Raw genomic sequence first — 19371 nt, 5'->3', positions numbered from 1 at the left:
TTACCATCAGTGTGCCAGTGTACAGTCGGTGTGTGCTTTTTAACCATCAGTGTAATGTCTGTATTTCTTTTTTACCATCAGTGTTTTTCACAAAAAGATAAATAAAATTAGAAAGCTTCTGTTATCCTTTTCAATGTTTAATACAGACTATACATACTGATGCCATACATGTGCTACACGTACTTTTCACGGACCCACAGACTTGTACAGGCCTTTTTCATCTGTGTTACCGTGAAAACACGGACATTGCTCCATGTGTTTTGCATACACATACGGGCCGTGTAAACACATGGACAAGTGAAAAGCACCATAGATTATAATGGGTACTTGTGGAATCCAAGAAAAAAACAGATGCAACATGTAAGTGCAAAACACGGATGTCTAAATGAGGCCTTACGTAAATATGAGCAAACTAACTTGCACTATCCTAGTCTGGCATTCTAGTCCTAGTCACTAGAGCACATGCAATGTCATGAAATTAGAAGGTCCTAGAAATCACATTCGAGTGCTGGATGAGGAAGTTAGCACAGCACTGGCGGACAGTCCCGAAGTGGATGCCAGGGTAGTGAGAATCTTTTTGCTCATCTCAAAATTCATGAAATCTAGAAAAGAATGCTGCCATGGGAACGTTGGTTAAAAAAAAAAAAAAAAGGTGCTTTCACACTCATGGTAGCATGAGACGGACTCTACAACCCACACAAGTGGCTCAGGTAGTGCAGCTCATCCAGGATGGCACGTCAATGCAAGCTGTGGCAAGAAGGTTTGCTGTGTCTGTCAGTGTAGTGTCCAGAGGCTGGAGGCACTACCAGGAGACAGGCCAGTACAATTTGCCACAGAACACCAGGATTGGCAAATTCACCACTGGTGCCCTGTGCTCTTCACAGATAGAAGTAGGTTCACACTGAGCACATGTGACAAATGTGACAGTCTGGAGACGCCGTGGAGAGCGATCTGCCTGCAACATCCTTCAGCATGACCGGTTTGGCAGTGGGTCAGTAATGGTGTGGGGTGGCATTTGTTTGGAGGGCTGCACAACCCTCCATGTGCTCGCTAGAGGTAGCCTGACTGCCATAAGGTACCGAGATAAGATCCTCAGACCCCTTGTGAGACTATATGCTTGTGCGGTTGGCCCTGGCTTTCTCCTAATGCAGGACAATGTCAGACCTCATGTGGCTGGAGTGTGTCAGCAGTTCCTGGAAGATGAAGGCATTGAAGCTATGGACTGCCCCGCCCGTTCCCCAGACCTGAATCTGATTGAACACATCTGGGACATCATGTCTCGCACCATCCACCAATGTCACATTGCTCCACAGACTGTCCAGGAGTTGGTGGATGCTTTAGTCCAGGATTGGGAGACGGTCCCTCAGGAGACCATCTGCCGCCTCATCTGGAGCATGCCCAGGCATTGTAGGGAGGTCATACAGGCACGTGGAGGCCACACACACACACACACCACTGAGCATCATTTACTTGTCTTGAGGCATTTCCACTGAAGTTGGATCAGCCTGTAACTTCATTTTCCACTTTGATTTTGAGCATCATTCCAAATCCAGACCTCTGTGGGATATAAGTTGTGATTTCCGTTGATAATTTTTAGGTTTTATTGTTCTCAACTCACTCCACCATGTAATGAATAAAGATGTACAACTGGAATATATCCAGGATGTGGGATTTTAGTGTTCCCTTTATCTTTTTCAGAGAATAATATATACATACATACACACACACACACACACACACAGACACACGCAGTACAGGCCAAAAGTTTGGACACCTCATTTAAAGATTTTTCTGTATTTTCATGACTATGAGAATTGTACATTCACACTGAAGGCATCAAAACTATGAATTAACACATGTGGAATTATATACTTATCAAAAAAAGTGTGAAACAACTGAAATTATGTCTTATATTCTAGGTTCTTCAAAGTAGCCACCTTTTGCTTTGATGACTGCTTTGCACACTCTTGGCATTCTCTTGATGTGCAATATACACTGAACCCGGCGATGGAGAAATTCATTTTTCTGCCTCCTCTGCACCTGTGCTCCGATCCTCTCTGTGCGAGATGCTCGGAGCACAGACGCATGACACTCGGCTCCCGCTCGCAGCACAGCAGGAGCCGAGGGTCATTAGCATATCGCATCCAATGCTCTCGCATCGGATGCCATACGCTAGTCTGACCCCAGTCTAAGAAGAGGAGAACACACGTATTCCTCAATTATACACTCAAGCATGCCAGATACTTCTTTGCCTGGAAGTCTGGAGCAATGAGGGCCAAGTACACATTAAATTAATGTCAGATCATTCAGTCCACACTGGCTAACTATCAACTAATGCGAATGACAAATTGAGTAGAAGAGGAAAAAAAATCAAGGGCTCATTTTGGGAAATGGCAAAATAATAGAAAACCATCTGCATTATTGTGATTCATTAAAAAGATAAATAATAAATATATACTGAACATTACACATAAGGAGGCCACTGTTCAGTACAGTGATTTAATTGTAGTTATGTATGGGCTTTAGGAGCCATGATGAGGGAGGCCGACATTTATTTTACATTAGTACCAAAAGCCATCAGTTTATATCTATAGGTCATAATCCAACAAGCAAGAACACATTATAGTATGTGAGTTTTTCTTGAGAGAAATTTCCCTTTGAAAGCAAAGTGCACTGAAATCCCATTCAATTAGGCAAATAAATGTAATAGTACAGAATCATGAAAGGAAAGCCTACGCTGGTAATCATACGGAGGAAATGTATTATTGCAGTAAAGCAGATAAACATTAGCCAAGCCATAATGCACCTGCATATAGAATATATACATGGAGTACTAGAAGAAATTATATGATCTGCAGCAGACTAATGATTTCCACAATCAGCTCATCTACGTTTTACCATGGGATAACAAAACATTCACTTTAAAGAGACTGCCCAGCATTCCTCGCTGCTTCAAAGCTTGCGCAAAGTTTGATTTGGTGATCTGCATTGTATACAAAGTTTGGCTGAGAACACACAGCCATATTAAAAGTTGTGCCGATCACAACCACAAATTACAGCTCCATGTGTTCGTCCACACTGTGGACGTGTACCAGAGCTGCCTTCTATTGTATGCATGGTTCTGGTCCATGAGAGACCAAAGTAGTGCATGACAGTTTTTTTTATGCAGGCCATGGAAAAATTGGCCATATGCACTAGCACACTGGCTGTAATAGGTCCACGTGTGGTTCGTGGTGCACACGGATCACTTATGCAGTCATCTGAGCGAGCCCTTTTAACAAGCACTCTTGTACTGTACTATATTTTGAAACAATGCAATGGAAACCATAATATTTTGATTCATTTTATATGTAACCTGTAAAATGGTATGGAAAAGTGGTAAAGCCTTTAAGGAAAGTTAAGGTACTGGAACAAATAGTTATCACCAATCCACAGTATAGGTGATAATTGTATAATCGTTAGGGGTCACACTATAGGGATTTCCACTGATCACAAAAATGGAGTTCATGTGTACCTCGCCTGAATGGAGAGGCGGTCAATTCGATGACTATAGGACTGGCAGACATTGCCAAGTGTAGAGTTTGGTTGTCCCATAGACAATAAATGGAACAATTCTGTGCATGCCAGTACATGGTACCCTTGTGATCTGTTGGTCCCGAGAACAGACAGATGGTAGTACAATCCACATGCTTGTCCATTGGGGCAAACATTCTTCAGGACTTCCTTTCAGGCTTTTCTTTGATTTTTTCCCCCCCTCGAGCTTTAATCAATCCATTGGAATCACAGGTCAGAAAGTAGAAGGAGTTAATTTTTAATACTCTAAATGATTTATATTTGATACTGACTTTATGAGTAGTAAAATATAGTTTCTCAATTTTAACATGGAAAAAGAACATCTTCAACCCCTCCATTAGTTTGGTGGGTTGTGAGAGGTTGCCTCATCGGTATCATGATTTTTGTTTGGAGGCCTAGGCAGGTAAACATCTCTGCCTTTTTGCTGTTTTCCATATTCTGAGACCCACAACATTCTTCATTTTTTGGAATCTGGGGCTGGGTGAGGGTTTATTTTTTTTTCCCCTGAGCTGATGTTTTGTTTTTTATTGATACCATTTTGGGGTACAATGTTTTGATTGCCTCTTAAATCATTTTATTGCAATGTTGCGGTGGTTTAATTTTTTTCTCTTTATGAAGTTTACAGATCAGATTAATTTATTTTATATTTTGATAGATCTGAGACTTCTGAAAGTAGAGATACCAAATGTGTTCGTTTTTAAATTATTTTATTTTTAATAGGACAAAAGGGGGGTGATCTGAACTCATTTTTTCTTCATATATTTTTATTTTTTAAAACTTGTTTTCAATTTTTACTGTATTTAATAGTCCCCTTAGGAGACTTTATGCTGCGATCGTCTGATCGTCTGTGCTATACATAGCAGTGTTTCACACAGGCTGGTGTTGACAAGAGGATCGTGATAACAGACCCCTCCACTGTCTTGACAACCCATTGGCACAACGCCGATGGGCGGGATCAATGATGTGCTTCCTGTCTGCGCGAGCTTGCATGGGTTTCCTCTGGGTACACTGGCTTCCTCCCTCACTCTAAAAACATACTGATAGTGAATTTGGATTTTAAGCCCCCATAGGGACAGTGACAATATCTGTAATGCGCTGTGAATGTAAGAATACACAAGTGCTGTCCTTACAGAATGTTTGTGGAAAGAACAATGAATAGTTGAAGTATATAAATAGTCCTTTCTCCAAGCCTATAGTCCAATATCTCCTGATCTAAAACATTTTCACAAGAATAATAAAAGGTTTCAGAAAATTGTTGCTCCACCTCTGTCCACTATAAAGATTTCTACGGGCTGTGTTATAATTCTGTCTCATGTCCTGGCCTTTCAATTGCTACTAGAAACACTTTAAAACCTGAGTGTCTTGAATTAATGAGCGCAGATTTCACAGGCCACAGCTGTCTTTGTGAAGCACAGTTCATTGCCATCCTTGCCGATAGCAAAGAAAAAGAGAGTGACAAGGACACAAGTACCTTCTCAGGCCAGAGCCCAGTACGCCTGCATTTTCTCAAGAAGATCAAATAGTTCTGGCAGTAATAAATAGTCTCTCCTTTTGTACCCTCTTGGCAGACGAGGGGGGCGTTTTCTTTATGTATACAGTAATGAGATTGGAAACTTGGGAGAGGAGGATCCTATTGCCAGTTCTGTCCTTATTTATTCTTATATCTATCATATTTATCATTTTAATCTCCTTCATATGTCTGAATTGTGCAGTATATTTCATTTAAGTGAGCAAAGCAATGGCAGGAAAACGTACATTTTGAAAGTAGGCCTCAGATCATAGCTAAATTAGAGCGAAAATATTTTTATTTCCCAATTACAAGATAATTTTCTATCCGCCTTCAAACTGATTGACTCCGAAGGGCATTTTCAGTGATACAGGATGAACTGCATTAGAATTTATATTTACTTTATGTCTTTGGCCTTTCTAATGTGAGACTAGAGGGCTGGCATTAAAATGATGGGATAAGAGATAAAAGGAGCAATTAACAGTTATTTGCAAAAGCAGGAACATCCAGGGGGGCTGTAGACAACAAGGGATGTGAGGGACAATATGGTGAAAAGCATGGAGGACTATAGTGCAGGAGATTTAACCCATCTCATGCCTCACTTAACACTTCCATTCCTGTAATTATACCACTTATATATTGTGCAGTAAAATAAAACCACACTATTAGATGTCAGTTTGAGCAGATCAGCTGAATTCCCTGGCCAACAAAGGGTCATGGTACAGGGAAGACACACACGCTTGCTCTACTGGCACTAATTGCATGCAATGATATTAATGACCCAGTAATTGCGTTACAAGTGGCACTGAAGTGGAAAACATCATTTTGAGGCAGAGTTCATCTCTTGGTGGGGAGATTTTACCACTGACTGAGTTAATGCCAACTGACAGTTTCTAATATAACACTCTAGATGAGAAAACACTGTACTCTCGCCGAAGAAAGGCTCGGATAGATGTGACGCCATTTCCAGCCTAGTGGTAACCCAATAAATGGCATGGTTAGACTTTGCCCTCACGCTGAACCTTATTCCTTAGTGGAGATCTGCTCTGTACAATAGACAATCTGGTGCAATTTTCTACATGCTTGGGGTAATAAATAAATGTCCCTCGTGCTTTTACATCAAAGAACTGGAAAATGTGGATTACAGGAAAGAGACGATGGTTCCATCTCTAGGAAAAGATTTTCAAAGAAAATGTGGCTCCTACTGAACCGGAGACTAAATATAGTAGACAAAACAAGCAACAAAATGGCTGCCCCTTCTGCTGTAAAGTGACGTGCTGCAAAACTGTAAGCCTAGTATAAAGAGGCTTTTTTATTGTTCAATGTTTCTTGTTTCCCATTCACATCACCAACATTACAAATGTTCACAGTGAATTTCAACTTGAGCTATCAATGGCTGCAAATTATATGTCATTTTTCTAAGGAACTCTAAAAAGAATGGGTACAATTGTGTGCTGCATAAGAGCTGCTTTCTCACTCAGGAGCGATCATTTTCACTCGGGAGCAGCAGCGGTAGCTTCCATTCTGTGCCTGCACTTAAGACATTGTTTTGGAGATCTGTAGAGGCAAATGGAAACTATGAGAACTGGCCAATACACTACAATGCAGTCTAGGGGAGATTACGAGACACTCACAACGCTCATAATGGCATTGCAGGAAAACTTTCCTTGCCTACGATCAGCTAGGTTAAGTGTGTTCATAATTCTCAGCTATATTTTATTCTCGCACAACACCTTTAAGTGACTGAAGTTGAATGTTGCAGGCTAGGAGACAATAACTAGGTTTAGAAATCCCAAAATAACAAAGTGATGATATTAGTTAATGGGGTTATCAAGTACCCATCATAAAATAAAAGCTCTACATCCTTATCTGCCAGACTGATGTTATTCCTCTGATGGCAGGCCTTTGTCGACAGGCGGTCATGTGGTAATCTGCTGATTCTGGTTATGCCACTTGACTGCTGGAGGAACGGTGCAGTTCCAGGCGGCAGATAGGCAATGTTTTTATTTTATGATAGTGCCAATATAGGGATGTCCAGTATGGAAAAAACATTTAAGGTCAGCAAACATTAGCCAAGCTTCTACTGTGTATGGGGTGTCCCAACTATGACTACAGATGTAAGCGGAAAGATTGCTTCAGGTGTTTGCCCAATCCTGATGGCAAGCAAAGTGAGAGAAACATGAAGCATGTACACATTGAGTATTTTGGACTTGCAGATTTGGTGCAGAAAATAAACTACAACATGTCAATTCTCTGGGCATTTATTGCCAGCATTTTTCACCATTGACCTCACTCAAATCATTAAAAAAGTAGGCAAAAACACATCAAAAACATGCATTTTCACAGCTGTTTTTTTTCCTGCCAAGGGATGCAAAAATTATGCAGGAATTTCTGCATCCATTTACTCAATGTGTGCACATAGCCTTAAGGTACCTTCACACGAAACGACTTTGTAACGATATCGCTAGCGATCCGTGACGTTGCAGCGTCCTCGCTAGCGATATCGTTTAGTTTGACACGCAGCAGCGATCAGGATCCTGCTGTGATGTCGCTGGTCGCTGAATAAAGTCCAGAACTTTATTTGGTCGTCCGATCGCCGTGTATCGTTGTGTTTGAAAGCAAAAGCAACGATACCAGCGATGTTTTACACTGGTAACCAGGGTAAACATTGGGTTACCAAGCGCAGGGCCGCGCTTAGTAACCCGATGTTTACCCTGGTTACCAGCGTAAAAGTAAAAAAAACAAACAGTACATACTCACCTGCGCGTCCCCCAGCGTCTGCTTCCTGACACTTACTGAGCGCCGGCCCTAAAGTGAAAGTGAAAGCACAGCGGTGACGTCACCGCTGTGCTGTTAGGGCCGGAGCTCAGTCAGTGTCAGGAAGCAGACGCCGGGGGACGCGCAGGTGAGCATGTACTGTTTGTTTTTTTTTACTTTTACGCTGGTAACCAGGGTAAACATCGGGTTACTAAGCGCGGCCCTGCGCTTAGCAACCCGATGTTTACCCTGGTTACCCGGGGACCTCGGCATCGTTGGTCGCTGGAGAGCGGTCTGTGTGACAGCTCCCCAGCGATCAAACAGCGACGCTGCAGCGATCGGCATTGTTGTCGCTATCGCTGCAGCGTCGCTTCGTGTGAAGGTACCTTTAGATTTCAACCTGCCCAATCACTCCACCATAGGTGTCTGGCAGTGCCTTATTCCCCTCTTCTTCTTGACCGGATTGTACAGAGAGGTCAGAATAGCTGCTGGCCAAACAAGTTCCAAGTCAAGAAATACAGAAGGTGTATAGAGCGTGTTTAACTGATGGGAGCAAAAGGTAATTATTAGAAAATTATGCCATGTTTGTATAGGTGGGATATAAGGACCCTTGGGAACTTCCCAACTACCACATCCAGTTGCATTGCGTCATTTATCATTCTCCAGCTGCTTTTTAGTACTATAAAGGTAGCGACTTACCATTCTAAACCGTACAGACAAACCTGTCACAGAAATGGGGCCTATTTTTAATAGAGGTAAACATGGGCTTTTATAAAAACTAATCAGGAAATCTTTTAAGAAAAAAAAAAAACTATTAACACTGACTACATTTTACTTCATCATCTCATGAAACTGGTTAAAGAATGAGATAGCTTGCATTGAAGCAAGAGGCCAATTAATTAATGTTAGTTGGAATTGGAAGAGAAAAAAAAAAAAAAAGAGAGAATGAGAGGACAAAACATTTAGGGAACCCTACATATTTGAGTTTGTGCATGTCAGAATAAATGATCGTCTGACTGTAAGCTGAACTAATGAGGTCCGCATGCAAGCTGGAGGTTTTCAGGCGAATGTTTCCCGAGGCACTTCTTTACCCACTTCACAGGTCATAAAAGATGTTAGGAAGCCGAAAAATGATTATATTTCATGATAGTCTGGGCAGTACTTTCTAAAAGGTTAGTAACTGGGCTTTGAGGGCTGAGGTAATGAAAGTGTGTTTCTTGCTTTACCGGCTTTGATCAGCTCTCGGCCTCCAAACCCATTTAATGCAGCTAAAAAGCAGGAGACATAATGTATATTTCATAGCATTAGATGCTATTCATTTCTCTGCTACTTCAAGCTCCTGGAGGAAATTCTGATACCCCGCTCTTACAGAACAGATCCAGTAGCTTTTATTCCCTCTGCTTGCCGTGGGACCTAAATGATAATCTATTTTCAATATGAAACTACTCTTGATTTCTAGAAAGGGGATTATGCTGATATATTCTTAGCCAGTCTCTGATCAAGTTACCAGCAGACAGTAAAAGATTTGTTACATGCTACACCATTTTTTGTAATAAAAATTAAAACTGGGTATGACAAATAAATACACTGCGGCAAACCATACGTACATATGATGTAGTAGTCCCTGTTCCTCTGGAATTCCAGTCCCCAGAGATTTGGGCTGAACTCTTGAAATTTGATGGTAAATTTCACATCCTGGTCTGGTTTAGCACAGTTCAGCAAAGGCGTTCTGTCTTTTATAGTGCAGCTTTCCGCCTGCTCCTTATCCACTAGGTAGACTTTGTAATACTCGTATTGGGCAGTAGATTTAGAGTCCACTTTGGGGCAAATAATGTCCAGTTTATCTCCTATTTGTGGATACAATACAAGCCCTTGGCCTGGGAGGAATCTATTGAAAAAAAGAAAACAGAATTAGTGACAAAAATATATCAATAACATTTTTTGCTATAATATATATTTACTCAAGTGGAAGCACCAATGAGACATGTAAGCTAGGCAACAAGCCGTTAATAATTAAATGTAAAATTCCTCCAATCTTGAGAACAGAAAAGTTTAATAAGTAAATTGCAAAGTTTCTTTTAAAAACTATCAATTCAATAAGATGTGACAAGCATTGATGCTCAGCTTGTGCTGATCCTTGGACAGAAAACCACCTCTGATTTGCATCAAAACAAATATATTCTGTCGACCACTGTGGAACTAGGAACTAGACTGATTTTCCACTGTATGAGAAAGCAGGGATACCGGCCACCTCAGTACAGCAGTTCAGGTCAGTAGTACAACCATGCCGCCAGTCTGAGCGGTCAATCAAGAGCACACATGCCTCTGGCAAGAAGCTGGGGAGTGGATGTGCTCCTAACTAGAGATGGGCAAACTCGAACAGAAAGGATTGGCGTTCGTACGGGGCAGTGACTGTTCAGGCCTGAACATCGATCACGGACTTTCTGCTGAAGTCCGGTGGAGAGAGAGACAGACAAACAGACGAGAGACAGATTTTTTCCCTTATAAGTTATTACCAGTCTGTGTAACCATATTTTTAATGGGGTTCGGGTTCTGGTGGAAGTTTGGGTACTGTTCTGGTACCCGAAGCAAACTTTCCAAAAAGTTTGGATCAGGTACCAGAACCTGAACTTCCACAGATCCGCCCATCCTTACTCCTGGCAAAATTTGACAATTAGTCCACGTTCAGTATTTGGACAGTATTTTACATCAGTACTTGAACAATCAGAGGAAAAGTATAATTGAAACAGGTCATCACTTCTGCATTTTTCACCCAATCCTGGTCTTGACCTACCAATACTGATATAAAATACTGACCAAATACTGAACGTGTGAACATGGCCTTAGGGTTGGGCAGTTATTAATTTATAGTTCATAGGTCCCAATGCAAAATCTTTGATGGGGTTCTTCATTTCTAGCACTGGAGCAGAGCGACCTTTTATAAGCTCTTAAGTTCCAGGACCTAGCTGCCACTAATAGTTATGCCCCTTTTAATGAATTACTGGGAGATTACATTTTTTTAAGGCATTATAAAAATGTTGCTTTCTTAAATAGCAACCTATTACTCATCAAGACATTAGTCAAGCAAACGCATCTAATATACAATTATATTTGTGTATAAAAAGTCATGCTATAAGCATTTCTCACCTTCACAGGCCTATTTTTACCCTGGCTGAGAATGACTCTCAGTATTCATGTGTCTAGTTCCACGCTATATAATCATGTCCTTAACGCATGGACTGCCATTATCAGCAAAACTGTACACGACAGCAGTCTAAGAAAATCCTGACACTATATCTCCACAGCCACCAAGGAATGCCTTTCTGTCTAGTCAATGTGACCTGATCAGTCTAAGTTGTTCTAATGTCATAAGCGTAATGCAACTAATAGCAGTGCATGAGACAAAAATCCAAAATGGAAACAATCTCAACAGATTGGATTCTTGCTTTTTCCTTCACAATCTTGTGAAATATCGTCGATGCACAGTATGCTGGCCGAAGCCATTCAAATGAAGCGTGAGCAAATACTTGGACACAGTATGCCACAGAACAGCATCCACGCTTGTAGCTTAGCCTCTTCATGTATTGCTTGCGGCAGAAAGCCTGTGGGAAATTGAAACAAGAGCTTTCTAATCAACATCCTTTGCGGAGCAGAAACATTAAACACCACACTTAGAAATCCCCACTCGTTTGTAAGCAGCTAAGCCCGCAGGCTCATTAAAATATGAAACACTGAGAACAAAGATTTTAGCCAGGAATCCCTCCATAGTGAAGCTCGAGAAGGCCACCAGGTAAGTTTTATTATTTGCTACATCAATTCTCCTGTCAGCTGACAGACACCATGTTTGGCCTAGCAACCAAGTGTCAGGCTCCAGCGTATTTGATCTTCTAACGTTATAGTTATGGCTTTTGTTGGTTAACATTATGGGTAATCAAAGCGGAGGAAGAGCATTGCTTATTTCCCTGCAGCTATTATGTGCAATCACACAGCAGCTAGCAGAACGCTTATCTTAAGGTACCGTCACATTAAGCGACGCTGCAGCGATAGCGACAACGATGTCGATCGCTGCAGCGTCGCTGTTTGATCGCTGGAGAGCTGTCATACAGACCGCTCTCCAGCGACCAACGATGCCGAGGTCCCCGGGTAACCAGGGTAAACATCGGGTTGCTAAGCGCAGGGCCGCGCTTAGTAACCCGATGTTTACCCTGGTTACCAGCGTAAAAGTAAAAAAAACAAACAGTACATACTTACATGCGTCCCCCAGCGTCTGCTTCCTGACACTGACTGAGCTCCGGCCCTAACAAGCACAGCGGTGACGTCACCGCTGGTGCTTTCACTTTCACTTTAGGGCCGGCGCTCAGTGTCAGGAAGCAGACGCTGGGGGACGCATGTAAGTATGTACTGTTTGTTTTTTTTACTTTTACGCTGGTAACCAGGGTAAACATCGGGTTACTAAGCGCGGCCCTGCGCTTAGTAACCCGATGTTTACCCTGGATACCAGTGTAAAACATCGCTGGTATCGTTGCATTTGGTGTCAAACACAACGATACACAGCGATCGGACGACCAAATAAAGTTCTGGACTTTATTCAGCGACCAGCGACATCACAGCAGGATCCTGATCGCTGCTGCGTGTCAAACTAAACGATATCGCTAGCGAGGACGCTGCAACGTCACGGATCGCTAGCGATATCGTTTAGTGTGACGGTACCTTTAGTGTTAGGAGTAATATGATGCTGCAGCCCTGTCACTCAGGGGGATACGGGATATCACACCACGTTTTTAGATTATAAAATCTTTAAAGGGGCCTCTGAATTTAAGGTTCAATCCTTATGCAAACTGTTCACGTGCATGTAAATGTTAATAGAAATATTTACAAATCAGGGATCATAGGGACAGGCATTTTTCACTGTTACTATACCAAAAAATAGCTTAAAACTAGGTTCAATATCACCTGAACCATGGAGACAAAAGATCTGAAGTACCCTGTTCTGGCATCCATGGCAGCCAGACCAAGGCACTGTTCACTTGTGCAACAGCAATACTCTGCTCAGTGCCCTGGGTGCAGACCTCCATGACATCATGACCTCATGTGAGGCCTATTCACAAGGCCTCAAGTAATATGATGACGTGTGTTGTGCTACAGGCAGAGATAGTAGGAGTAGAAGTGAGCACAGCCACAGTCCAAATACCATAGAGTGTTTACTGGATGTTGGTTCAGGGTAGTTCGAACCTTTTACTTGCTCATTTCTAGTCTTGGGTAATAAAAAAAATGTAATATGTCGGATCCCAAATGATTATACCATTTATTACGAATTGTAATAAACTTCTGTACTAAATTGCTGAGTGGTAATTAAAATTAAAATCACTTGCAGTACAGTCTGAGAGACTTACCTATTAAACAAAAAAATCAAGTGAGTCTATGAAAATCTGTTATAGGAAAATGAAAAATGCAGAGAATAGGCAATGCATAAAATGTAAAGCATACATTGTACAGCACTTGTACAAGTGCTGTGCAAGTATTCAGCAATAATGTAATAGACAGGCAAAGGTGAAATTGGTGTTTGTGCTTGAAAACCAGTTATTAAAAAGAAGGAAGACAGGAAGAAAACAATTGTAAAGTCTACCAGACTAATGCACTATCTGGGACTGAACAAAGTCGGCATGCGCTGTAATTAGTTGCTTTTGCTTGTTACTCTTGATAAATGATGCTTTCTGGTCTGGATAAGGGCCAGCTCTTGACCCATGACATAGCTACACACTTCAGTACTTCAGATGGGCATCCCTCTCTCTGAAGAGGCTGGCAATCATGTTCCCACACTATAGGCATGGACCTTTTGTTCTATTCAGCATGCACAAATGTATGAGGATAATATTTTTCCTGAACGGTAACGAAAAGGACTCTTTGGAGGTACTCATTCATAAAAAGGTAGCGAACATAACAAAGTTAGTTGACATGAGAGCTCTTCTGCAGTCGGCTGTAGAACATTATTCTAGGACAATAGATCCGAAGCCACAAGGGCCATGTAGCATGCAGCAATCACATGTGACCATTAGTGCCATCTAGTAATATTATTAGGGCTCATACTCACTTGCGCGAGACTCTGATGAGTCTTGCACGGCAATACCCGACATGGCATCTGGCACAGAGGAGAGGTGCGTGCGGCTGCATGTATTCCTATGCGGCCGCACGCTCCAATCTGAGTGCCGGCAGCAGCGCCGGGTATTGCCGTGAAGTCTCGTGCAAGTGACTATGAGCCCTTAGACTCTTTGCTAGCTCCTAGTGGGTGTGTAACAATTCAATAACCTAATCTTTGTATCCACTGCTGTGTTGTGGATTGGGCAGCCATAAACTGATAAGTGGCATCACAAACTCATGCCCGCCCATTACAAAAAGTATTTCTTCAGTGTGTTCAGTCAAATGGAGGGAAGAAAGGTTTCCATACACATTGGAGATAAAGTCGGTCACTATTTCAGCGGGTTAGATAACTATGTTACTGGTATATAGTAGAGACCTATCAAGTCTCCACTACCTGTGCATGTATGGAGAAAAAAAAAAAAAGATAAATAAGGATCGAGCATGCTCAACAGCAAATCCTTTTCTAACGAGATAACTCTTACATCTCTGTCATCAATGGAAACACATGCCAACCATGTCAAACGAAGCCAAGTTCAGATATTGGGCAACATGAGGAGAGATCTGGTAGTGGCTTATCTCCTGGAGACCAAATGAATTGGCTGTCGGGATGTGTCTGGGGGAATCGGGAGGACCTCACACATTACTTTTGCTTCATGCGACATTTCTCTAATGTGTATGGGGGCCTTTATTATTTGAATAGGATGCACATAGACAGACTTAATTACATGTGCCTTGCCTACAATAGGCTTTATGGACCAAGCTAGCTATTCAATGCTTTTATCAGTCCTTTTAACAGACGTTTTCACCAGGGCTGTAAATAAGAGTTCTTTACAGATTCTAACCACAAGGACTACACAGTGTTACTTTATATCTAGCTGGGGAATAAAGTGTTTCTAATGTAAATTCTCGGATATACGTTATGATAACAGTATGTGATTTAGGATGAAAACTGTAGGCACTTGTAAGAAATATTTTACTGCGGAGCTGAAAGTGTTAGAAATGGAACCAGTTGAGCGAGTATTTGCTAGGCGTGTTTCAGCATATTTCTGTATGGCAGCACAATCGAACGCTTTCTTATTTAGTAAATAGTAATTTATACTGACATAGCTAGAGGGGGCAGTTCTTACCCTCTGTGACCTCATGTTCTACTTAACAAAGAACCTGTGTGGCTGGGTATAGTTTTACTCAATTCTTAATCAATTTCCCACCTCTGTCTCACAATTGCTATTGATGTAACAATAATATTATATTTCACAGTCCACATCTGCACAATTTACTCTTAGCATTGGATTCCTTTTAATAGTCTATTCTATTCATCAGTCTCTGTAATGTATCCGCTAGTTTACACTAATAGTATTCCATTGGATTGTTAGTATGCATACATTACTAAACCATAGAAATAGTAAGATATATGACATTGTTTTCAGTGCTCTGACATTGCTAGGCCGAGAACTTTGTTCAGATGTAAACTGCTACACAAATAGTCTTATCCATTAGAAAGTAATAATTCTCAGAATTCAGTAAGAACTGCACGCCTCTTAATGAATCAAATGGGTCTTAACAGTGGTGGGCGAAACAGCGTGCCTTCCGTAAATCTTACTCCAGTCAGGGACTGGAGTAAGGTACACCACAGCTCGACATGAATTAGAGGAGCTGTAGGATCACACCCACTCCAAGCATTTTGGCGGAGCTGGATTATTATTATTATTTATATAGCACCATTAATTCCATGGTGCTGTACATTAGACTGGTTACATCAAAATACAAATATCACTTACAGTAAACAAAACTAACAATGACAGACTGATAGAGGGAAGAGGACTCTGCCCTTGCGGGCTTACATTCTACAGGACGGTGGGGAAGGAGCCAGTAGGTCAGGGGTTGCAGTAGCTCTGATGGTGTTGAGGTGACCGGATAAAACTTGCATGAATACGCCAAATGTTGCAAAAGTGTTTTACTCAATGTGAAAATACTTTGATGAATCAGTGCCCAAATATTTGTCAGGACCTTTAATTGTCATAAAGTTGGATGACAACCACTTAGAATCCTGAACTGGTAACTGCATTGGTTGTCATAGTTTAAGCTATTTTTTCTGAGAAAACTTGCAGCGTAAAAGACAACAATTTAAGGTCTCATATTGTATATGTTTTTCCACTCATAATAAGCAGCTCTTTGTGGCCTGAACCAATCATTAGAATCAAGAAATGATACCGTGATCGTAATAGGGACGACCTATTAGCAGCTAGGTTGCATCCAAAGCCTTGGCATAAAGTGCCTACTTGAAGATAACACAGGATGTCTATAACCGCAAACACATCTTAATAAGCAGTGAAGAAAAGGACTTCAGCCACCGCTGCCACTTACAGAACATACTGGAAGACTTTCTGGATTTCTACTGGCACCTGTTAAACAACTGGCTCTACATGCGAGCCATAAATTAGCTGATAAGACAGGGCAGAACATTTGGCTGCAATAAGCTGCATAATCATGTATCCCCAACATAGGAAAGTTTATAGCCTATCATTTTAATCTGCAGGTAATTCACACCTGTACAGTCAGATTCCCAGAAGCAAGTCTCCAAACCACAGACTGCAATGGAGGGTGGGGTCTGTCTTGCTATGTGCAGGCGAGGCGTTAGATAAATAATGACAGAAGCTTGGAGAATAATTCATGCCAAATGCAAATTCTGAATGATGTCATTTATTTTTCAAAACTGGTTTTAAAAAAATAGAAGCAAATAACAGATCTGGATTATGCCAGTAAATAAAGGAATATGTATCTACCATTTTCTGAGGGTAACATTATATGGCAGTCAATCACATGTGCACACGAGATTTTCAATTAGCAAGTTGAATGCTGATGAGTACACGTTAATTACTCCTCGATCTCTTTTAACCCCTCTATATCAACTTGATACAAGATTCTCCTTTTTTCCTTGGACTTTCACAAATTTCATACTAATTTGATCTCACTTAAAAAAAAAATCTTAATGGCTACAAGAAGAGCACTTGTTCATTTACATATCGTGCAACAAGACCCAAGAGAACTGGAAGCATTACTTGTCCACGGACGTATTGATATAATCAAGCAGCACTGTCCCTGTAGCTCAGAATATTTATAAGATAGAGTACTCTCATAGAAACTTTACTAAAAAGGTCTTCATTAAATATTCTAGATGTATAAATCGGCTATGACATTCATGTACCATGCTTTAGCTTCATATGTTGTCCTTAATGCCTTGTACATACTGGCATTCGGCCTGAAAGAAGAAATGGAATCATTAAAAAAAAAACACACGTTTTTCCAGTCCTCTCCTACTTTCCACATACAACAGCTTGCAGTCAGTGTGGTTCTAAAATAAAACGTTGAATTATGCCTGGTCCTGTTTTGTCTTTCCAGTGCATAGCGGTTGTTGGTTGTGCTCCAGGCTTTTCTAATTGCCTTCAGGACTGAAGGTGGTAATACTGGCTCCCAATGCATTATGTACCATAAGTTTCCAGTAGGGGGGGGGGGGGGGTCTTGAAATTCAACTTGACTATGTTCACCAGTTACCAATAATCTCCAAGGAGGAATACTCTTTACACCTTTATCGTATACTGGGTAAGGCTTCACAAAAGGGTGCCGGCTTATTAAAAAAGAGAAATAAATGATTTAGGCAAAAGCAATTAAAATCAGATGAAAATCATATTTTGCATAAAGCTTAACAAAACCTGTCAAGTAGGCAGGCAAACTGCGATACAAATTCCAGAAAGTGGAGGAAGAGGGCTGCCATATTTGCTATATTTCTAGCCTTGGAACCTGGAAAATATCCATCATACCCTAAAACTATAAGGCATTTTATTGTGAACGGAAGCTTAAAAAGTAAAATCTATCAATTCTCTTCCCAGTTCAGTTGCACGCTTCAACCTAAACTAGGCTGACATCTGACATCACTGCCCGGGCTATCTGTAGTGGGACCTCTCAGTGAGACATCATCATTTCTACCGCTATTACATATTCAATCACCAGATTTGTAAGCTTCTACGTTGGCTGCAATGCCGTGTGCCAAGAATGGGCTCTTTTTTCCATTCTTACTTAGTGTCACTTTCAATAAAATATATTCTTGCAATATGCAGGTTCACAGTACTCCTCTATTCCCTTGAAATTTTCCAATTCGGCTTTGCTGCTAGATTTGTTTGACTATCCGTCTCCTCCATAATATCCCCTCCAGACTGATGTGAGTTGTCTGGCTTGGTACTCTGCTCCTGACATCATTTAGGACAAAATATATGTACGGCAGTTTGAGATTTCTCAAAATTAAAAGGCAGAATTTTTTATTTTTTTTCACCAAATGAACACAGACTGAACTATACGACTCAGTAGCCTGGGAACTCTGTTAAAAGCTTGGGTCGAAAGAACTTTTAATATTTATTCCATGCTCTAAATCATTGACTTTGTAATTAACAGCCTTATCCCGCAATGAAATACTGGGTGTTGGCTGGTCACAGGGAAAGAGAAAAATGCCTTGCCCTTTGAAACTGTATTTGGTTGGAAAGGAAAGCTGATGACTAGCATATATAATAATGCTAATATTATCTAAAGATTACTCTGCTTTCAGTTTGCACAGTATTTTCCAAATGAATGATAAGGAACAAGAAGAATGTGGTTGGGATGGCAATTAACTGAGTCAGTGCGTGAGTCATGCCATCCTATCGGGTAACGCGGGGCACTGTATGCTGAATAGCAGATGTCACCACACTGTTGAGAAAAATGCCAGCAAGACTAAAAAACTAGGATTCACAAGGGCCGGTTGCTCTGCAGTTTGTTATCCCCTCATTAGGCGTGCACCCATGAAAATGCATGATTTGTACCAGCCTCATTATGCGTATCAATCTCTAATTTGCCGCACAGGCTGATTGCCATTACACATTATGTTCTCACATTGTTGGATTTTATTTAATGCTTAGACTTTTACTATACAAGCTGCCAAACGCTGTGGATTGTCAGGATGTAGAAATGAATGCAGAGAAGTGAATAGCATTGGAAGTGCCGGCCTCCTCTATTCCGCAGGGAAGACATAAATAGGAATACCAGGTACCTAATGGCTGAAATACAATTCACCCTGCTTGGCCAGTGTCACGTTAAGGCATTTATGGGTGGCACGTAACATTTATGATATGGCACATGCCAGATGTGAAAAGCATACTGTTCAGTAGTTGAAAGGAAATGAGACACAGACAGGCCCTGCTTTACATCAGCACTATAGCCTTTCCTTTATACAAATAAGCAGTAGGCCAGAGCCATTCACTTTTCTTCTTTTGTCATCTGAGCGCCATAAATATGCACCAGTTTCCAGCTGGAAAAGGCAGTAAGTCTGCTGGACACACAGACAAAATGTTACAGTCTCTTACACCATA

The 19371-nt window shown here is 41.2% G+C and overlaps 1 protein-coding gene across 1 annotated transcript in view; it reads right to left on the bottom strand.

The window, feature by feature from the left end:
* The window catches only part of EFNB2 (ephrin B2), a 44877-nt gene that overhangs the window by 14489 nt on the left and 11017 nt on the right, over window positions 1-19371 (bottom strand). Inside the window, exon 2 of the mRNA XM_077297039.1 lies at window positions 9445-9725. Within this exon, the coding sequence (XP_077153154.1) occupies window positions 9445-9725 (281 nt within the window). The remainder of the gene's footprint in view (window positions 1-9444; window positions 9726-19371) is intronic.

Source organism: Ranitomeya variabilis, chromosome 3 (genome assembly GCF_051348905.1).
Source record: "Ranitomeya variabilis isolate aRanVar5 chromosome 3, aRanVar5.hap1, whole genome shotgun sequence".
NCBI lineage: Eukaryota > Metazoa > Chordata > Amphibia > Anura > Dendrobatidae > Ranitomeya > Ranitomeya variabilis.
Note: the sequence above shows the minus strand (reverse complement) of the source record. Positions and strands in the feature narration are given on the sequence as shown.